Here is a 20,482-nt window from a genome sequence, read left to right as displayed (position 1 = left end):
AAACAAGAATCGACCAACACCGCCAGCAGGAAAATTAATGCCGAACCCTATTCCCACCAAACCATGGGCCGACGTATCCGTCGACTTCATAGTAAAATTACCAGAATCACAGGGAATGGACTCAATTTTGGTGGTGTGTGATCGATTCAGTAAAATGGCTCACTTTATCCCAACTACGGAAACAACATCAGCGCTAGGACTAGCCAAACTGTTCAGGGATCATGTATGGAAGTTGCACGGGTTACCAGAAACGGTGATCTCAGACAGGGGACCGCAATTTGCTGCAGACTTTACAAAGGAGTTGAATAAAATGTTGGGAATTGATACTAGGTTATCTACGGCGTTTCACCCACAAACGGATGGCCAAACCGAGCGAACCAATCAAGAACTAGAACACCATCTCCGATCATTTGTCGATCATAGACAAACTGATTGGCCCGATTGGTTAGCAACAGCGGAGTTTTCCTATAACAATAAAGAACAATCGTCAACAAAGGAAACTCCATTTATGGTCAACGTGGGAAGACACCCAAGAACTGGTTTCGATCTCCGACGACAAGGCAATCACCCGGCAGCAGCGGACTTTGCGGACCGCATGAAACTTCAACACGAGGAAACTCAAGCAGCCCTGAAAAAGGCACAAGACGATATGCGGAGGTATGCGGATAGAAGCAGAGGAGAAGCGGTGAAATACAAAGTGGGGGATAAAGTTCTATTGGCTACCCGGGACCTTCAAATCCAGGGACAACCTACCCGGAAACTTACGGAGAAGTTCATCGGACCTTACACCGTCAAGAAGATCATTTCCCCCAACGCAGTGGAAATAGATCTTCCCCGATCTATTCGGATCCATCCGGTAGTTAACGTCAGCCGAATAGTGCTTTACCGAGAACAAGTGGAAGGACAAGGAAGTAAACCGGCACCGGCCGTAGAAATAGAAGGAGGACAAGAATGGGAAGTAGAGAAGATCCTTAACGCCAAATGGCTCCGCGGAAAGAAGCGGTACTTAGTTCGATGGAAAGGATATACGGCAGAAGCAGATTCATGGGAACCCGAGGAGAACTTGGCTAACCCCAAAGAATTGATTACTGAATTCCACCAACTCTATGGGGAACTCAATAGGATACATCACGTCCTACGTGACACCGGGTTCCAAGAAAGGGAACTACCTAATCGATTCACAGCCAAGGCTTTATTCGGATGGGACGACAATCAATTTGATGCCGAATATCTTAAAAAGTTGGAACGTAATTGGCGAACGTGGAGGTCTTGAAGGGTCGTCTCCGGAGGAGCCGACTTTAAGGAGGGGGTACTGTTAGAACCTTGCCAGAATGTCACGGCGTCACGCTGTCACATCTGTCACATATTTTATTACATAATAATTTCCCTCTGCTGCTACAGTTCGACGGAGGCTAAACTATCGGCATACTGCTAAAATGGCGCAAGCTACAGATTTACCAATTGAGCTCATTGATCTTATCTTTTCTTTCCTACCTCCGAACCATGCGGAGCAAGTACAGTGGAGGAGGGCGGCGGCGGCTATCGGAAGAGAACCCCGACCAGACGGATGGAGGTTAGAAGATCGTAGGTGCGTAATATGTGGAAGAGTGACGTTGATAATGTGGGACGAAGTATTGGAGAGACCCTGGATATTGCAGCGATGGAATAACCCGGACTTCCGTCATTGGGAACCGGCCCGGTTCTTTACGATGTGCCCGTGTGGAGAAATGATGGCAACATACTTCGGCAGGGACTGGTACGAAAGGTTACGTCCTTAGATAGTTGTTTGTACTTGTGGACACTTTTATGGTTTGTTTGGTGTTGTTGACGTTTTTATGATCAATCTATTTTCGTTTACTTGCTTCTTACTCCACTCTTCCTTTCTCATGTCAAATGTATAATTAGTTTATTTTCTCATACGTACTTCTTTTTCACATGTCAGTATATAAATAAGTTACCTAGGGTAGTTGGTCTGTGCGCCGTAGTCTAGGTATATAAAGTAGGTAGAAACTTGTAGAAGACTCCGTCGAGTTCTCTTAGGTTCACGCCTAATAAAACTTCTGTCACTTTACTCTTAGTTCTTGAGTTTAGGTGTGACCTGTGACAGCTCAGTCACAGTCGCCCTAACACGGAGACTTAGGCAGAATGATAGAGAACATTTCTAAAACAGCGGAGGATCTGGAAGCGACTATGGGAAGGGTGTCTAATGCGTTTGAAAGGGCATGGGAGGCATATTCAGAAGAAAGGAGACCAAGCCGTCACGGGAAGAAGTGGTGGAATGAGGAATGCAAGAAGGTTTATCAGGAAATGGGAGAAAATGGAGGACCTAGGAATAAGGAAATGCGTAATAAGATGAGGAAGACTTTGCATGTAGCGAGGCGTCAATACTTTGACAAACAGATTCATAGTATGGCAAGTGATAGGAAGAGACCATGGGACTTAATGCCGTGGACCAGAGAGAGGAAGATGCCAGCGGTTGAGGCGATCCTAGATAGTGAAGGAAATTCGTGCAACAATGAGAAGAAGTTGTTTGAAACCCTTCACAATACGTACAATGCGGCGGATAACAGAGAAGTCGACATGAGCAGCATGTATAGTGAGTTAGAAGAACTTGAAGAGAGGGAATGGGTGAAGTTCTCAGTTCAAGAATTTCACGACGCGCTCAAGAACTGTGCCAAGAACATGGCACCTGGGCCAGACCACGTCTCCTGGAGATTGTGGAAGCGATTTGCGACAGATGACACAGTCTGCCAATTCGTCACGAAGATAGCTAATGCCTGTTTTGATACTGGGTATTGGCCTCAACACTTCAAACAGTCCATTTCGGTGATCATTCCGAAACCGGGCAAACCGTCATACGACAAAGCCAAATCGTTCAGACCTATTGTCCTACTCAATACGATGGGGAAACTTATCGAGAAAATGATCGCGCAGAGGCTTCAGTTCGAAAGTATTGAAGCCGGCGTAATCCATCCTTGTCAAACCGGAGGTATACTCCAAAGATCGGTCGAGGATGCAGCAGTCGCACTTACACATCATGTTCGTACGGCGTGGGCGAAGAAAAAGGTGACTTCAGTTTTGGCTTTTGATGTAGCTCAATTCTTTCCTTCTTTAAATCATAATGTTCTTTCTAAAATTTTCAAACATTTTGGATTTTCGACTAGTGTAGTTTCTTTTTTCTCTGATTACTTAGTAGGAAGAAAAACACAATATTCCATAGACAATATCACTTCTCCTCTATTCGATAGTAATGTAGGAGTTGGACAAGGTAGCGCACTGTCGCCTATACTCTCTGCTTTGTATATAGCGCCGTGTTTTCATTTACTGGACAAATGGGTCAAAGACGAGGAGGACCGCATTCATTTTCCTTTAATCTCTTTTCTTTCTTTTGTAGACGATGGACTTCTTGTTGCTACGGGGGATTGTAGAATGGACACTCACGATACTCTAAAAGAGGCGTATGCCCAAATGACTTCCATTTTCAAGGACTTCGGACTTGTTATGGAACATACAAAGACGGAATTATTCAATTTTGCGGACTCCGCCCGTAACAAAAACTCGCCAAACCCCAGCATTAACTTGGGTGTGGCTCCATTTACCCGTGAATCTCCATGCGTCCCCAAAGATGTGTGGAGATATCTCGGAATCATGTTTGATCGCAATTTGACCTTTCGTGATCATGTCAAATTCTATTCCACCAAGTCGGTCTCTGCAGTTTGTTGCATGAAGTCGCTTGGAAACTCCAACTGAGGACTGACGCCTAAACAAAAGCGCCTCCTCTACATATCATGCATTCAGCCAATAGCGACTTTTGGATTACGCTGTTGGTACAAACCGGGAACGAGAGCATTCAAAACCAACATCAAGATGCTCCGTCTCACTCACAATCAAGGAGCGCGCTGGATTACAGGCGCGTTTCGAACTTCTCCAATGGGAGCCATGTCGGCCGTGGCTGGTCTCATGCCTCTCCACCTCCAACTCAAAAAGCTGTTTGAGAGATCGGTTATCCGCATCAACACGCTTCATCCGCACCATCCCGTTCTTTCACTATTAGAACGGCAAAAAGCCAAAGGATCTACCCTACATCCCAACGCCTTGGAGCGCAAGTCCAAGACAATCCGCAAAGTCATCAAGTCTCCGCTTGATTCGGTGATTGACAACCCTTCCTCAGAGATATTCGACCCCCTCTCTGAACATATCAAACCTGGACATCGGCTTGTGGACCGACATCCAGACAAAGTCAAATTCGTTCTCATGCCAAAGAATCACAAAGACAGAGACGAATACCACAACAATCTGAACCTTGCACCCGTGAGGGAACCGAACGCCTTGCATCTGTTCACAGCAGGCGTCAAACACAAGTTCGATCCGAGCGTGCCTGTGCCGCATCGAACTCACTCGCATATCGCGCTTGTCACAGTCTTCAAAGGACAAGCCATCACATCTAAAACGAGGGCCGCCGGAAGGCGGGTCAACGATGAAACTATTGTCGGATGGTCAACATTTCTGGCATTAATCAAAGCGCACAATAAGCTTCAAAAGGGATGGCCTATTTCCAAGGTCGTCCTTTACACTACGTCCCAGTTGATAGTTAAGAACTTGATGTCAATGAACTCCAAACCGCTCAGATCACAGCTTTCCATTGCTGTATCCTTCGCCTTCGACGCGATCGCCACAGACTTCCCAGAGGTCGATATTGAAGTGCGAGGCTTTAACAAATCGTGGGCCACGGCTCCGGGTACCTACACAGAGGACTCGGGAATGTTACAGCCGTTGGCTCAAAGAGCATACCATTCAGCGGAGACCACAAGGACGTTTACAGAGCGCTCTCTCTCATTCCCTCAATCTGCCTCTTATCATTACACGAGACAGAAAACAACGCGAGACGCCATTTACCTATGGCAAATCGGTTTCCAAGGAGTCTGCATGCCGAGCGAGCCGCCACCACACATGCCGTCGTTAGATGGTATAGGAACGCGCTCAGGACCTTCGGTCCGCTCGCAAGGATCCAATGTGCCGCCACCACACATGCTACCTTCGGATAGTATAGGAACGCGCTCAAGACTTGGGAACATTCAATGCGAGTCGCCACCACACATTCCGTCTTCGGATGGTATAGGAACGCGCTCAGGACCTTCGGTCCGCTCGCAAATACAAGGTTCTTCTTATCATATCCAGTCTTGCTTCAAAGGTAATAGCTGGTATGACATTACTGACAAGGAAGGCAACGAAGTACTTCCGAGTCATCTTCAAGGCGGCCCTTGGTTCCAAACTTATCAAGGAATCAAAGCTGCTAACAATTCGCCGCTTTTCGCTCGTCTTATGCGAGTCATGTGCAACCACGCACCAATTGGGGAATACAGAGTGAGGTTCTTCCCTAAGGAACCTTACAAATCATGCCAATGCGATCTCAAATCACCGGAGACGCGGCAACATTTACTAATGGTCTGTCCTCTGTTCGTGAGGCGGATCAATCATTATGACTTGGATAGAATCACCACGATTAGAGGCCTTATCCTCTTCCTCCAAGATAACCCTCAAGCGTTTAGTTTTGAACCACCGGAACTACCGCGACTTGCAGACGAAAGCTGGCCGGCATATAGGAGAGAGTTGGAGTTGGCTAGAGAAGAAGAGAACAAAAGGAGGAAGAAGAAGAGGCTTCCTCCACTGACCGGACCGATCTTCTTGCACGAGTCGATCGAGTTCGTGAGGCATTGGAATGTGTGGGAGATAGATGACGGATGGGGAGATATCTTTTACGCGGCGATGAGAGAGATCAAGCCTGTGTCGCAGGCGGTGTTGAAAAGAGGTAGAAGACGGATGATTTTCTTTTATCTTGTGTACAAACGTTTCTGTTTCTTGGTTTACTTAGCTGTACTTGTATCCAGATTCGAACATTCTCTTCTTTCCTTTTCTTTTTCTCTTTTAGCTTCGACCTCGTCAGCTGGATACTTTCGCGTAGTGTAGTTAAGTACAGGTGATGAAAAGTACGGGGAACACATCATGGCACCCTTTAAGTAGTTTTGAAATAAACTATGCTGATTACAAAAAAAAAAAAAAAAAAAAAAATAGTCAAGTATTGTAACTGTTAGAGTGTGAGCAAGCAGTCTACAAGTGTTACTGGTGGACTTAGATATATGCGGACGAGTTTAGTCACATGATAGCTTAGTCATGTATGGTTGAACTTCCCTGTGGACGCTTCAGAGGCCTTAGCTTCTTACAGTGTATCCACAGGTGAGTACAAGTTATTAGAACTTAATACAGCTTCTTACAGTGTATCCACAGTTTGTCCTTGGGATTGCTCAGTCAATTCCTATCCGTTTGACTCGCTTCTAGGCTCGTTAGGATCGCCACTGCAACCGCTATTGTTCTACGTTTAACAGTAACGACCGTGATGCAGGTTGTTCAGGTCTGCTAATAGTATTAATGTCTCTTTCTGTTGTACAATTCATTCAGAGGAAGAGGGGATTTCGATAATTTGCTCGTCGTCGAGTTGACGAGCTTGGTGGATGGTTCGGCGCCTGTTGTCACGCTTCTCTCTTTCAATTGCCATATCCGTAGCACGCCTTTGATCATGCCACGAAATATTGTTCTGATGCCGCTTATACGTGCATTTGGTGGAGTCGGCAGTGTGATTGCCTTTGCAATTGATACACTTTATTTCGTGCTTGCACTCTCCTGTCCAATCCTCCTTTTTCCTAGTCGCTCCGCAACATGTAGCGAACAAGGTGTGGTTCTTGGTCATGTGAGGTTGACTGCATCGGGCGCACAGTTGATAACTGAGGCGGCACCGGGATGTTCCATGGTTCCATTTCCAACACTTCTGACACTGTGGAACGAATTCTCTCTGTCTAGCGTATTCTACTTTAATTAGCTTTCCTCGAATATGATATACTTTATTTACTAGGTCTTTCGTACGTGACCCAGTCTTCGAATCCCAGACATCTACGAACGCAACCGCCATGTCCCTTGATCCTCGAGATCGGACAACAGCAGGCTTTCTAACACATTCCAAGCCATGGAATTGGTCAACAGACCCCATAGCTTCAATCACTTGATCACCCGTGAGGATATCTTCCGGGCATTTGTTGTACTGGCTAGTGAAATAGTCGAACCCTTTCAGAATCAAGTGGGCTACAGATTGTGGTGCATTGGGCAGATCATTGTCCCCTTCAGGGAGTTCTGCTTCCAACGCTTTGTATAATGACTCTCTTATCAACATGAACCCCTGTTTGTTAGGTACTAAGTTAAGATAAAAGTGGACAACATTCTTGAACAAGCGGCCATTTTGGACCCTCATCTGCGATTTATGGAATACTAGATACCTGTTCATGGCATCCACTACTTTCCCCATGTCACCGAATCTTTCCGGTTGAACGATATGAGAAAATGCAAACTGAGCGGACTTCCGATTGAGTCCACCCGTAATTCCTTGGGCGGCTTTTTGGGCCGCGAGCGCCTTCTTCGATTTTGGCACAATTACTTTGTTCGAGCTCGGTGGCGTATTTACCACTGGAGCTACCGCCTTCAAAGCATCCTGCATCGTCATCTCAGGACACTGTTCTCTTAGTGCCATTGCCCATTGGATGGTTCCTTCCATGACAATGGGAGCGGGGGCGGTAGGCGCCGCGGACTGTTTAGCCGCCTGGGCATAGGATTTGGGGATACGCGCGGTGAACGCACGCGCATTGTTCTTCATCTCTGCGCTCCTAGATTGAGAATTTGGTTTGGAGTGCATGGGGACGGGGGGAGGACCGGACCGAGTTCCGTGTTCTGCTGTGGTAAATGCCCCTGACTTACCTGGGGCACCTTTACCGCTCTTGGGCGGGTTCCACGGGGCGTAACTCCCGCTAGCGTCTCGAGACCTGCCAGCAGCAGGGACTGCACTGGTGGACGGGGCGTTACTCCCGCTAGCGTCTCTGCCCTTAGCTTGCCGGCTGAAACCGGACTCGGGCATACGGGGCGTGACTCCCGCTAGCGTCTCGTTAGTCACTGTCGGCTTGGTAACCACTGACAGCTTGTAAGGCATATACGAGGTAACTGGCTTACCTTTTGGCCAGTCTTTGAGCGTTGGACCAGCGGTTTGGGAACCGCACTGATCTTGATGGGTGACGCGATCACCGGCGAGGTGGTGACCGGATGTTGGGGAGTCGGGGGAATGGGTGAGGCCTTTTTCTTTCCTTTGGCAGAGGCCGTGATCCTGGGCGGGGACGCATCGACTTCCATAGGAGTCGGAGCGCTTGCTGGGGTAGGGGTGGGGGTCGGCGCGAACTTAACGTTCTTCACCGGTGGGGGACGGGGAATGTCGATTGGAGTATGGTACGTTGCTGCTTCTCTGATGACTGATGCGATGGACTCATGTCCGACCTTAACTTCAGCCCACTCAGAGTTGATAAGCCTGCCCACAAATTTGGCAAGTTCAAAGGCGATAGCATCTGGATTGGTCGCCATCCTTGGTGTGATATGGGCCATACTGTTGAGGATCCCGTTTAAGTTTTCCCTGAAGCCAGCGACTTGGTCATCAGAGAACGTCCATGGTTCGGACGGAAGATCGGGCGACGAGCTCCGTATCTCTTCATCCACAATTTCACCAACTATCTCCTTCGACTTGTTGACGTTATCCTCAAACTGATTTGATGACATGCTGACGCCTGTCATGATATGGCTGTCCGAGTCGTTAGCCGCTCGGACTTTGAGCGCGTAGGCTTCGGCCTCAGTAATTTTCATTACCCAGGGCGTGGTGGGAGTCTTGTCCAAATCTGGCAAGACCTCATGGGTACGGGGAGGTGTACGCGCGTCCTTCAACGCGGGGTGGTCCAGGAGTGCTGGGGAGGGAGTGGGGAATCCGTACGTCGATTGAGACGCATGGAGGGGGGATGGGAGGGGCGGAGTCGTCATGAGTTCCGCCGGGGGAGTAGAGAACTGGTTCCATAAGTTGGACTCAGTCTGGCTGGGTACGGCGGCGGCCTTTGCGTCGTTGTTTTCTTCATCGCTGCTCTCTGCTACTTCCTCATCCTCATCAGAGTCCTCAGCATACCTCCTCGAAGTTAGTATCTCTTCCTTGAGTTCCTCCAGCTCCTTTTCGCTCTCCTGCAACGTGGGAACGACCTCTAATTCTGCTCGCTCCATGAGCGTCTTCTCTTTTGCAGCGATTTCTTCGAATCCTGCCTCAATGAAATTCTTCCTCTTCGGTTTAGGCGACCCAAGAGATTTGAAAGTATCTTTAGCAGCACCTAGAGCTCCAGATAGTTTAGAGCGCATACTGCTTTTAGAAGAAAAACTTCGAAATGAGCCCGTCGGCGACGATGGGCGGGAAGGGCGGGCAGGGTACGGGCGATCGCGGTGATCAGCCATACTTGAAGGCAATGGAGGGGTCGCGAGTTATCAAGCGTTATCCCTTAGACACAATATGTATTCCGACTAAAAAGCACGTCCACACCAATGTCCCAAAGGGGAAGGTGGTGGTAAGAGTTCAAGAAGGAATGAGAAACGTTCTCTATCATTCTGCCTAAGTCCCCGCATATCTGTGTCACATAGTCATCCTCTTCCTCTGACCATGCTTCAATCTTCCGCTTACACCTCATCTCTGGCTCACTTCCCGAGATCAGCACCTCTATCTGAAGAGGCCGGTGATCCGACCCCCACCTCTCTCTGTCATCCACCTTCACTTTGTAGTGGAATCCTTCTTGATTGATCAAGGCCGCTGATGCTGCGACCAGATCGATGACAGATGCTCGTGATTCTGTTAGCAGTGGTAAATCCTCGGATCAATTTGGACTATTAATAGTTGTTCTATCACTTTCCATATGACGTCATCAATGATGTCATTTTGTCGTCATGCATTACATCATACGTATGTCATAGCCATTACTTCTTTGATTTCAAATCGTTTTGTAGTAGTATAAGTATCTTGACTCGACAAGTAGTTCCTTGTCGAGTTAGACCTCAATACTAGTGGTTTAACAACATCTACTGGAACCGTTAGCTTCCACTGACAGAGTTCGACACCTATCGACTCTCACTCTTATTCTAACAGATTCGGCATTGTCTGGTATCCTCGTTGGTGTTCCTCTGTTAACTGGGTGCACATATTGAATCTCCAGGTCTGTGAACAGTTCCTGAAGCCGCATAAAGGGAGAAGATGGTCTAATTTGGTTAACCGCCCCTTCGTCCCATGTACGATCTTGGATGTTGAAATCTCCTGCACACAGCGATATCCGTGGCAAAGATTCTGTAATCCGTCTAAGTTCATGCACCGCCGCATGTGTTTTCCCATCATTATAGACATTGAGGATGTTGAAATGCCCCTACGTGGTTGAGGAATGTGCAAAGTGACTAATGATGCGTCACGATGCTTGAGGATGTCTGACCGGAGTTGTGGTTTGAAAACGTCCAATCGTCTGTTGATGTAAGTGAGTACCCGCCTAGCTGCTCTAGATTCATCTCTATTGTCGAAAGCTTCCGTGAAAGGACGCCACGAGCTGTGTAAAGGAGGGCCGCACGCCACGTCGCCCTCCTTGTTATTGGTAGAAGGTTGCCTCCTCACACCCTTCCAGCCCGGTTCTTGGAACATGATAATGTCCACATATCCGGCACATTTGTCCAATACAATAGAGGTAGTTTCCCAACTCTTACGTGCATTGAATGATAGAATAGTTAAGTATTGTAATGACCGTGGTGCAGATTGTTTAGGTCCGCTAATAGTATTAATGTCTCTTTCTGTTGTACAATTCATTCAGAGGAGGAGGGGATTTCGATAATTTGCTTGTCATCGAGTTGACGTGCCTGGTGGATGGTCCGGCGTCTGTTGTCACGCTTTTCCCTTTCAATTGCCATATCCGTAGCGCGCCTTTGATCATGCGACGAAATATTGTTCTGGTGTCGCTTGTATGTACACTTGGTGGAGTCGGCAGTGTGATTGCCCTTGCAATTGATGCACTTTATCTCGTGCTTGCACTCTCCTGTCCAGTCCTCCTTCTTCCTTGCCGCTCCGCAACATGTAGCGAACAAGGTGTGATTCTTGGTCATGTGGGGTTGGCCGCATCGGGCGCACAGCTGATGGCTGAGGCGACACCGGGATGTTCCGTGGTTCCATTTCCAACACTTCTGACACTGTGGAACGAACTCTCTCTGTCTAGCGTATTCTACTTTAATAAGCTTTCCTCGAATATGATATACTTTGTTGACTAAGTCTTTCGTACGCGACCCAGTCTTCGAATCCCAGACATCCACAAATGCGACCGCCATGTCCCTTGAACCTCGAGATCTGACAACAGCTGGCCTTCTGACACATTCCAAGCCACGGAATTGATCTACAGATCCCATAGCTTCAATTACTTGATCACCCGTAAGGATATCCTCCGGGCGTTTGTTGTACTGGCTGGTATAATAATTGAAGCCCTTCAGAATCAAATGGGCAACCGACTGCGGAGCATTGGGAAGGTCACTGTCCCCTTCAGGGAGTTCAACCTCCAACGCTTTGTATAATGACTCTCTTATCAACATGAACCCCTGTTTAGACGGTACTAAGTTAAGATAAAAGTGGACAACATTTTTAAATAGGCGGCCGTTCTGGACCCTCATCTGCGATTTATGGAAAACCAGATACCTGTTCATGGCATCAACTACTTTCCCCATGTCACCGAATCTTTCCGGTTGAACGATATGAGAAAATGCAAACTGAGCGGACTTCAGATTGAGTCCACCCGTAATCCCTTGGGCAGCTTTTTGAGCCGCGAGCGCCTTCTTCGACTTTGGCACAATTACTTCGTTCGAGCTCGGTGGCGTGTTGACCACCGGGGCTACTCAACGCTTCTTGAACCTGTACCACTACCTTCCTCTTTTGGAAGTCTCAGTGGCCACTAGTTATGAGTCGCAATAAACAATCTGCAATGGACATTGACGCTGACGGCGACGAAGGCGACTGGTCTGATGACGAAATTCCGGAGGGTATGTACAATACGTCTATTGGACGTGCTCTTCTACAGGCGGCGGCTCGTATGGAAGACGAGCTCGAACTCCCGGCGGCGTCTCGTATCATGACGCCAAATCCTGCTAGGACTACTGGGTTCCCAGAGTCCTCCCTCACTCCCCTGTCCTACACCTCGGCTCCCCGACCGCTGGACAACCCTTTCCCGGCACCGTTCCCGTCGACCCCAACCCCGGCTCCGACCTCCACCCCTTCCACTGGGCGTTCCCGCACCATGACCGCCGGTCAGAAGGGAATGCTCAAACTTGTCAACACCACGATCGCCATGCTTGACGATATTGAGGCCGAACACCCGCTCTACTCGCAGTTCGTGGACTGCATGTTACGAGCAACACACACACTCATCAGACGTCGCGATCTCGATGGGTATAACATCTCCTCCGTCGCGGGCATTGGCTCTTTCTCTGAGCAGCTCACGAAGATTATCGGAATGGTCGATCCGCCTCCACGGGCATTCGAACCAACCCCGCCCCCTCCTACTCCTTCGGGTACAGCCACCCCTCGGCCACGGTCTCCGTCGGCCGACATGGATATGACCCCGCGAAAATCGAAGAAGGCGAAGCCGGCGCAGCCGACCCCCCCTCCTCCACCCCAGCCACCTGTTTTTGGAAAGGACCCTGTCCCTTCCAAGAATAACTCTTACGCCAAGGCCGCTGCTCGCCGTCCCCCTCAACAGCAGCCTCCGCCCCGCCCTCAGGCTCCTGCCGCTCCCGCGGCCGTCGCCATCGCCCCTGCGTCCAAGCCTTCGGGCAGAAAATGTAGGGCTCGTCACACTTGCCACGGCGCTTCGCGTCACGGCATGCAACTCACTCCACCGGCCGGATCTTCTGTCTGCGCCGCCCACCTGTCCCCGGCCATGCTGGCCAAAATCAACACTCACCTTCGGAATGACGTCATGTCTGACGTCATTCTTGAACACGCTGAAGACTCTGGATCTGGCATTTTCATAGCCGCGAGCCAAGTCCCCACTTCTTCCGAGACCGCTTGTGTTCTCAAACACATTTGGCATCTCATCACTGTCACGGGCGTCGTGCCCATCAAGTCCACTCCCGTCACCTCGACTTCCTACCTCAAGGTTATTGACGTGCCCATGATTCCCGCCGACCCTAAGGTCTGGCTATCCACTCAGCGCAGCGCTTTCACCAATGCGCTTTCGATTTCGCCGGTTGGCAAGGAGCTTTCCATCGCCATCAAGCACGCTGTTCGCTTCATGTGGACCTCGGCCCACAGTGACACTTGCGTCGTGTGGGTGGACATTTGTGATTCCGTCGCGGGCACTTCGGCCCGCTCCTATATTGGCAAGACGATCGTCATCGGCAGTCGGAATTGTCAAATCCGCGGCGCAGCTCCACGGCCCGGCTCTGCCTTGTGCACTCGGTGCATGAGGTGGGGTCATCATTCTTCCGTATGCCGATCAAAAGGCATTCGCTGTCCTCTCTGCGGGCTCCCTCATTCTGAAGCCGCCCATCACGAATACTGCGCCCACTCGAAGCGCGATCCAGAAGCACGGTCTTGTGTCAACTGCAGTGCGGCAGGCAAGACTAGACGTGACCACTCTGCAACAGACACTTCGTGTCCATTCTGGCAGAACCGATTTGATAGGGACTGGCTGAGGCGCCAATTCCCTAAGAAATGATCAGTGCGCGTCAAAACGCGTTTCGGGGTTAGTAGCCGGGTCGGCCTCCCGTCATTTGTTTTCATTTTTCTATGTCTACTCTCCGCTTGTTTCATTGGACTCGCGTTCCGGTACTAGGTGTGGTCTGTGCCTGTCTGTCTAGGTTTGTCCCGGGGTCGCATACTAATGTATCATTCTTTTTTGATCGAACTCTTCTTTTTTCTTTTTCTCAACGTTAGCGCTTGACCTCGTCGCGCAGGATATGTTTTCTTTCTCTCTTGGTAACGCGTCATGGCAACCTTATTCTCAGCACGTTGTACATAGTGTTCGCATGTACTTATATCGCTGGAATAGAAGGCTCGAACAGCCACTTGATTACAAAAAAAAAAAAAAAAAAAAAAAAAACCACCGGGGCTACTGCTTTCAATGTGTCCTGCATCGTCATCTCAGGACACTGCTCTTTCAATGCCATGGCCCACTGTATAGTTTCTTCCATTACAATGGGAGCGGGGGCGGTAGGCGCCGCAAACTGCTTAGCCGCCTGGGCATAGGATTTGGGGGGGACACGTGCTGCGAATGCACGCGCATTGTTCTTCATCTCATTACTCCTAGATTGAGAGTTCGGTTTGGAGTGCATGGGGACGGGGGAGGACCAGAACGAGTTCCGTGTTCTGTTAAGCATAGAACGATAGCGGTTGCAGTGGCGATCCTAACGAGCCTAGAAGCGAGTCAATCGGATAGGAACTGACTGAGCAATCCCAAGGACTTTTTTTTTTTTTTTTTTTTTTGTAATCATTATAGTTTATTTCAAAACTACTTAAAGGGTGCCATGACGCGTTCCCCGTACTTTACATCACCTGTACTTATCTACTCAACGAATCCGTATCCAGCTGACGAGGTCGAAGCTATAAGAACAGAGAAAGAAAAAGAAAGAAGGGACCGTTCGAATCTGTATACAAGTACACTAAGATAGACAAAGAAACAGAAACGTTCATAGACGAGATAAAAGAAAATCAACCTTCTCCTACCCCTTTTCAACACCGCCTGCGACACAGGCTTAGTCTCTCTCATCATCGCACAGAAGATATCCCTCCACCCATCATTAATCTCCCACACGTTCCAATGCCTTACGAACTCGATCGACTCGTGCAAGAAGATCGGTCCGACTAATGGAGGAAGCTTCTTCTTCTTCCTCTTTTTGTTCTCTTCATCTCTAGCTAACTCTAGCTCTCTCCTATATGCCGGCCAGCTTTCGTCTGCGTGTCGCGGAAGTTCCGGTGGTTCGAAACTAAACGCTTGGGGATTGTCTTGAAGAAAGAGGATGAGGCCTCTAATCGTAGTGATGCCTTCAAGATCGTAGTGGTTGATTCGCCTCACAAACAGAGGGCAAACCATTAGTAAATGTTGACGCGTCTCTGGTGACCGAAGATCGCATTGACATGCTTTGTAAGGTTCGTTGGGGAAGAACCTCACTCTATATTCCCCTATCGGTGCATGATTGCACATGACTCGCATAAGACGAGCGAAGAGTGGTGAATTATTGGCAGCCTTGACTCCTTGGTAAGTTTGGAACCACGGGCCGCCTTGAAGATGACTTGGAAGTACTTCGTTGCCTTCTTTGTCAGTAATGTCATACCAGCTGTTACCCTTGAAACAAGACTTGATATGATATGAAGAATTTTGAACCTGCAAGCGGACCAAAGGTCCTGAGCGCGTTCCTATACCATCCAAAGATGGCATGTGTGGTGGCGGCTCGCTTGATGCGTTCCCGAGTCCTGAGCGCGTTCCTATACTCCCCGAAGAGAGCATGTGTGGTGGCGGCACGTTGAATCCTTGCGAGCGGACTAAAAGTCCGAAGCGCGTTCCTATACCATCCGAAGACGGCATGTGTGGTGGCGGCTCGCTCGGCGTGCAGACTCCTTGTTGGAAACCGGTTTGCCATAAGTAAATGGCGTCTCGCGTTGTTTTCTGTCTCGTGTAATGATAAGAGGCAGATTGAGGGAATGAGAGAGAGCGCTCTGTAAACGTCCTTGTGGTCTCCGCTGAATGGTATGCTCTTTGAGCCAACGGCTGTAACATTCCCGAGTCCTCTGTATAGGTACCCGGAGCCGTGGCCCACGATTTGTTAAAGCCTCGCACTTCAATATCGACTTCTGGGAAGTCTGTGGCGATTGCGTCAAAGGCTAGGGATACAGCAATGGAAAGCTGTGATCCAAGCGGTTTGGAGTTAGTTGACATCAAGTTCTTGATGATCAACTGGGACGTAGTGTAAAGAACGACCTTGGAAATAGGCCATCCCTTTTGAAGTTTCTTATGCGCTTTGATTAATGCCAGAAATGTAGACCATCCGACAATTGTTTCATCGTTGACGCGCCTTCCGGCGGCCCTCGTTTTAGATGTGATGGCTTGTCCTTTGAATACTGTGACAAGCGCGATATGCGAGTGAGTTCGATGCGGCACAGGCACGCTAGGATCGAACTTGTGTTTGACGCCTGCTGTAAACAGATGCAGGGCGTTCGGTTCCGTTACGGGAGCAAGGTTCAGTTTGCTGTGGTATTCGTCTCTGTCTTTGTGATTCTTTGGCATGAGAACGAATTTGACTTTGTCTGGATGTTGGTCCACAAGCCGATGTCCAGGCCCGGCTAAGGGGGTGTCTTGCGACGCGTGGCTATTGGCCACTCTGCCCTGCCGGCCCATATGGACCGTGCCGTGGAATCAACTTAAGCAGCAACCTGGCTATTTTAACTGTACCAGGGCCACCGACGGCGGAATAGTGTCCTCTTGAGTCGGCTGTTATGTTTTCCAAGTCAGCCGCTACGGCCCGCGGTGTGACTCCGGGCGCGACCCCGGCAGCGTTTCCCGTTACTCCGCAGCCGGTTTCATATGCCCCTAACGGGCTGAGGTACCGTGGTTATAACTGTCAGAGCTCGCCGTCTCGCAGGGGCCGTTACCTGATTGATCCCCGGGTTGCTTATGCAGTTGCCCGGATCAGGAGCTTAGGTGATCCCTACTAACTTCCAGATCAGGCTGAACCCGGCTGTGCCGGGAAGCAGACTGGAGAGGGGTGGCCTGTCCGGTTTCCCGGTCGGCTTGTTATATAAACGATTCCCCTTCTTATAGATGCCCTACGTTCACCAATGCCGAAGCACCGGCTCCACGCCATGTTACTGGACTCCTGGGCTAATTCGCATACCGCTCATCACACCATCACAGTGTTAACTCGGCATACTTTTCCTCTACACAGCCGGGGGATGACTCAGCATGAAGCCGTGTCTGCAAGTGGCCAGGGGTCGGCTAAGCCGGCAGTAGTGACATAGTCACCAGCGCTACCCCCACGCTAGTCCCAACCAGTTACCCGATTAGGAACCACAGTAGTAACAGATGCCCGCATACACAAGCACTTGCAGCTACCTGCATTACCCCCGCGCTAGTCCTGATCAGCCTCATGGGAACAATCACATGACATGTCTCTCCACCCTGCCCACATGACGCTCACCACAGATTACCTAATCAAGGAACCGTGGGAACATTCGGTGTCACCCGTGTTATTGCTTGGTCATCACAACCTAGCTCACTGCTTACCTAAGGTAGAGGATAAATCCTGCTCACCCCCAGGTTTGAACGCAGGACCACTGGTGAACGAGCGCTAATGCCAGGCAGGAAACGCCTACATCCTGACAAAATGCCCACTCAGCCAAATGGCCGACGCAATCCCAAGGATAAACTGTGGATACACTGTAAGAAGCTATATTGTGTTCTAATAACTTGTACTCACCTGTGGATACACTGTAAGAAGCTAAGGCCTCTGAAGCGTCCACAGGGAAGTTCAACCATACATGACTAAGCTATCATGTGACTAAACTCGTCCGCATATATCTAAGTCCACCAGTAACACTTGTAGACTGCTTGCTCACTCTAACACACCCCCTTGATCTAGCCAGTCTACTCAAGTCCTAATAGAGGAACAGCGAACTCAACTACCTTCTTTGCCACAGCCTTGGTAAGGATGTCGGCCACTTGCTCGTGAGTCGAAACATACAAAGGATCTATGAGTCCTTCTTCAACAGCCTCCCGGAGCCAGTAGAAGCGCAGGTCCAGGTGTTTCATGCGCCCGTGATGCTCTGGATTCTTGGCTACACTGATTCCTGACTTGTTATCAACGAAGAGAGTCGAAGGGAGTGTCGGAGGGAAGCCAAACTCGGTCAGAATATTCCTAGTCCATTTAATCTCCTTACCTGCCTCGACGGTAGCAACAAACTCGGCCTCGGTGCTCGAGAGAGTCACAAATGGCTGGCGCTTAGAAGACCAACCTACAGCAGCACCCGAGACTAGAGTCACATAACCACCTGTAGCTCGACCTGTAGCCTTGCAGGCTCCGTGAGAGGCGTCTGAGTAGGTAGTGAAAAGCTCTTCCGAGTCACTAGCTTGATAGACTAGCTTGTAGTGCATAGTGCCAATGAGATAATGGAACAAGTGCTTGACTGCAAGCCAGTGAGCCGGAGCTGGGTTCGAGTTGAACCTCCCGAGATAGGAGACAGCATAGGCAATGTCGGGGCGAGTCATAGTGGCCAGATACTGAAGGGCACCTACTGTCAAGATAGAAAAGTGACCACACCAGGGTTTGAACCTGGGACCATCCCAATTGCACTAGGAAGCTCTAACCACTGAGCTATATGATCTTGGTATGTAGTAGCTAAGATGTTATATGTATACATCTTAGGCCTAGAGGTGGAACCCACGACTGAGGGCCTGGAGGGGAACGCGTCATGGCACCCTTTAAGTAGTTTTGAAATAAACTATAATGATTACAAAAAAAAAAAAAAAAAAAAACGACTGAGGGCCTGCTGCAGGGGCTGAGGCACAGTACAGATTATGTGAGAGCACAGAGCTCCGAACTGTCAGGTGACTTGTCCTGTCATCACCTAACACCTACAGCATTGAGATAGGGAACTGACTTCATCTCAGCCTGATCCTCGAGTGAAGGAACAATGTCAGAGAGTTCAGATCCCGGAGCGAGGGGAGTGGATAGAGGATTAGCATCATCCATATTGAAGCGTTCTAGGAGCTCCTTGATGTAGTGCTCCTGCGAGAGAGAGATGGAGCGAGTAGAAGAGTCCTGAGTGACCTGAATACCCAGCAGAAGTGTAGTAGACCCGAGATCACGGAGTTTGAAGTGTTTGGACAGCTCAGAGACAGCTGAGGCCATGGCAGTATCACTTTTCGAGACAAGAGTAATGTCGTCAATGAATTTTTTTTTTTTTTTTTTTTTTTGTAATCAAGTGGCCGTTCGAGCCTTCTATTCCAGCGATATAAGTACATGCGAACACTATGTACAACGTGCTGAGAATATGGTTGCCATGACGCGTTACCAAGAGAAAAAGAAAAAACGTATCCTGCGCGACGAGGTCAAGCGCTAGCGTAGAGAAATAGTGAGATATAAGTCCGATCGAAAAAGAGTAGTACTTCAGTGTGCGGCCCCGGATCGAATCAAACAGCCAAGCACAAACTATACGTAGTATTGGAACGCGAAACCAAGATAAAGTCAGTCGGAAAGTGGACATAAATAAAAATGAAAAAGAATGTTGGGAGGCCTCACCGGCTACTAACCCTGAAACGCGGTTTGACGCGCGTTGATCACTTCTTAGGGAATTGGCGCCTCAGCCAGTCCCTATCAAATCGATTCTGCCAGAACGGACACGAAGTGTCAGTAGCAGAGTGGTCGCGCTTCGTCTTGCCTGTCGCACAACAGTTGACGCAAGACCGGGCGTCGGGGTCGCGCTTGGAATGGGCGCAATAAGTGGAGTGGGCGTCCTCGGAGTGGGGAAGCCCGCAGAGGGGGCAGCGGATGCCTTTAGACCGGCATACCGAAGAGTGATGGCCCCACCTCATGCACCGAGTGCACAAAGCGGAACCGGGCCGGGGTGCTGCGCCGCGGATTTGACAGTTTCGACCGCCGATGACGATCGTCTTGTTGATGTAGGAGCGGGCCGAAGTGCCCGCGACGGAATCGTGGATGTCGATCCAAGCAACACACGTGTCGCTGTGGGCCGAGGTCCGCATGAAGCGGACGGCGTGTTTGATGGCAATGGAAAGCTCCTTACCAACCGGCGAAATTGAAAGCGCGTTGGTGAACGCGCTGCGTTGAGTGGACTGCCAAACCTTCGGTTCGGCGGGGACCATGGGCACGTCGATGACCTTGAGGTAAGATGTCGAAGTGACGGGAGTGGATTTGATGGGCACGACGCCCGCGACAGTGATGAGACGCCGAATGTGTTTGAGGACACAAGCGGTCTCGGAGGAAGTAGGGACTCGGCTCGCGGCAATGAAAATGCCGGATCCAGAGTCTTCCGCGTGTTCAAGAATGACGTCAGACTTGACGTCACTCTGGAGGTGGGTGTTGATTTCGGCCAACATGGCCGGGGACACGTGGGCGGCACGGATAGAAGATCCGGCCGGGGGAGTAAGTTGCACACCGCGGCGCGAAGCGCCGTGGCATGTGTGACGAGCCCTCCGTTTTTTGCCCGAAGGCTTGGACGCAGGGGCGATGGCGACGGCCGCGGGGGCGGCAGGGGCCTGAGGGCGGGGCAGAGGCTGCTGTTGAGGGGGGCGGCGCGCAGCGGCCTTTGCGTAAGTGTTATTTTTGGAAGGGACAGGGTCCTTTCCAAAAACGGGTGGCTGGGGTGGAGGAGGGGGGGTCGGCTGCGCCGGCTTCGCCTTCTTCGATTTCCTCGGAGTCATGTCCATATCGGCCGACGGAGACCGTGGCCGAGGAGTGGCAGTACCAGAGGGAGTAGGAGGGGGCGGTGTTGACTCGAATGCCCGTGGAGGCGGATCGACCGTACCGATTATCTTCGCGATCTGCTCAGAGAAAGAGCCAA

The 20,482-nt window shown here is 50.0% G+C and overlaps 6 protein-coding genes and 1 non-coding gene across 7 annotated transcripts; 1 reads left to right on the top strand and 6 right to left on the bottom strand.

The window, feature by feature from the left end:
- Positions 1-6,577: 6,577 nt before the first annotated feature.
- On the bottom strand, positions 6,578-6,991 carry AGABI2DRAFT_45136 (hypothetical protein; the record flags this gene model as incomplete). Its single annotated transcript, XM_006457625.1, has 1 exon — positions 6,578-6,991. A coding segment is annotated over one exon (414 nt), but the record flags the coding sequence as incomplete, so codon positions are not given.
- Positions 6,992-9,951: 2,960 nt separating this feature from the next.
- On the bottom strand, positions 9,952-10,573 carry AGABI2DRAFT_115393 (hypothetical protein; the record flags this gene model as incomplete). Its single annotated transcript, XM_006458307.1, has 3 exons — positions 9,952-9,969; positions 10,023-10,231; positions 10,312-10,573. 3 exons carry the CDS (start codon positions 10,571-10,573, stop codon positions 9,952-9,954), a joined length of 489 nt encoding a protein of 162 aa, XP_006458370.1.
- Positions 10,574-10,731: 158 nt separating this feature from the next.
- On the bottom strand, positions 10,732-11,616 carry AGABI2DRAFT_115392 (hypothetical protein; the record flags this gene model as incomplete). The annotated part of the gene is made up of 1 exon (XM_006458306.1): positions 10,732-11,616. One exon carries the CDS (start codon positions 11,614-11,616, stop codon positions 10,732-10,734), a length of 885 nt encoding a protein of 294 aa, XP_006458369.1.
- Positions 11,617-12,884: 1,268 nt separating this feature from the next.
- On the top strand, positions 12,885-13,625 carry AGABI2DRAFT_65015 (hypothetical protein; the record flags this gene model as incomplete). The annotated part of the gene is made up of 1 exon (XM_006458305.1): positions 12,885-13,625. The coding sequence occupies one exon, from the start codon at positions 12,885-12,887 to the stop codon at positions 13,623-13,625; it is 741 nt and encodes a 246-aa protein (XP_006458368.1).
- An 846-nt stretch (positions 13,626-14,471) lies between these two features.
- On the bottom strand, positions 14,472-16,301 carry AGABI2DRAFT_176740 (hypothetical protein; the record flags this gene model as incomplete). The annotated part of the gene is made up of 2 exons (XM_006458304.1): positions 14,472-14,509; positions 14,633-16,301. The coding sequence occupies 2 exons, from the start codon at positions 16,299-16,301 to the stop codon at positions 14,472-14,474; spliced, it is 1,707 nt and encodes a 568-aa protein (XP_006458367.1).
- A 1,909-nt stretch (positions 16,302-18,210) lies between these two features.
- AGABI2DRAFT_t20 lies at positions 18,211-18,283 on the bottom strand. The gene has a single exon. It is a non-coding gene; the product is annotated as a tRNA-Cys (tRNA).
- Positions 18,284-19,238: 955 nt separating this feature from the next.
- Positions 19,239-19,664, bottom strand: AGABI2DRAFT_64884 (hypothetical protein; the record flags this gene model as incomplete). The annotated part of the gene is made up of 1 exon (XM_006458303.1): positions 19,239-19,664. One exon carries the CDS (start codon positions 19,662-19,664, stop codon positions 19,239-19,241), a length of 426 nt encoding a protein of 141 aa, XP_006458366.1.
- Positions 19,665-20,482: the final 818 nt, after the last annotated feature.

Source organism: Agaricus bisporus, assembly GCF_000300575.1.
Source record: "Agaricus bisporus var. bisporus H97 unplaced genomic scaffold AGABI2scaffold_2, whole genome shotgun sequence".
Classification (NCBI taxonomy): Eukaryota; Fungi; Basidiomycota; class Agaricomycetes; order Agaricales; family Agaricaceae; genus Agaricus; species Agaricus bisporus.
The sequence above is the reverse complement of the archived record's forward strand: the minus strand, read 5'-3'. Positions and strand labels throughout refer to the sequence as shown.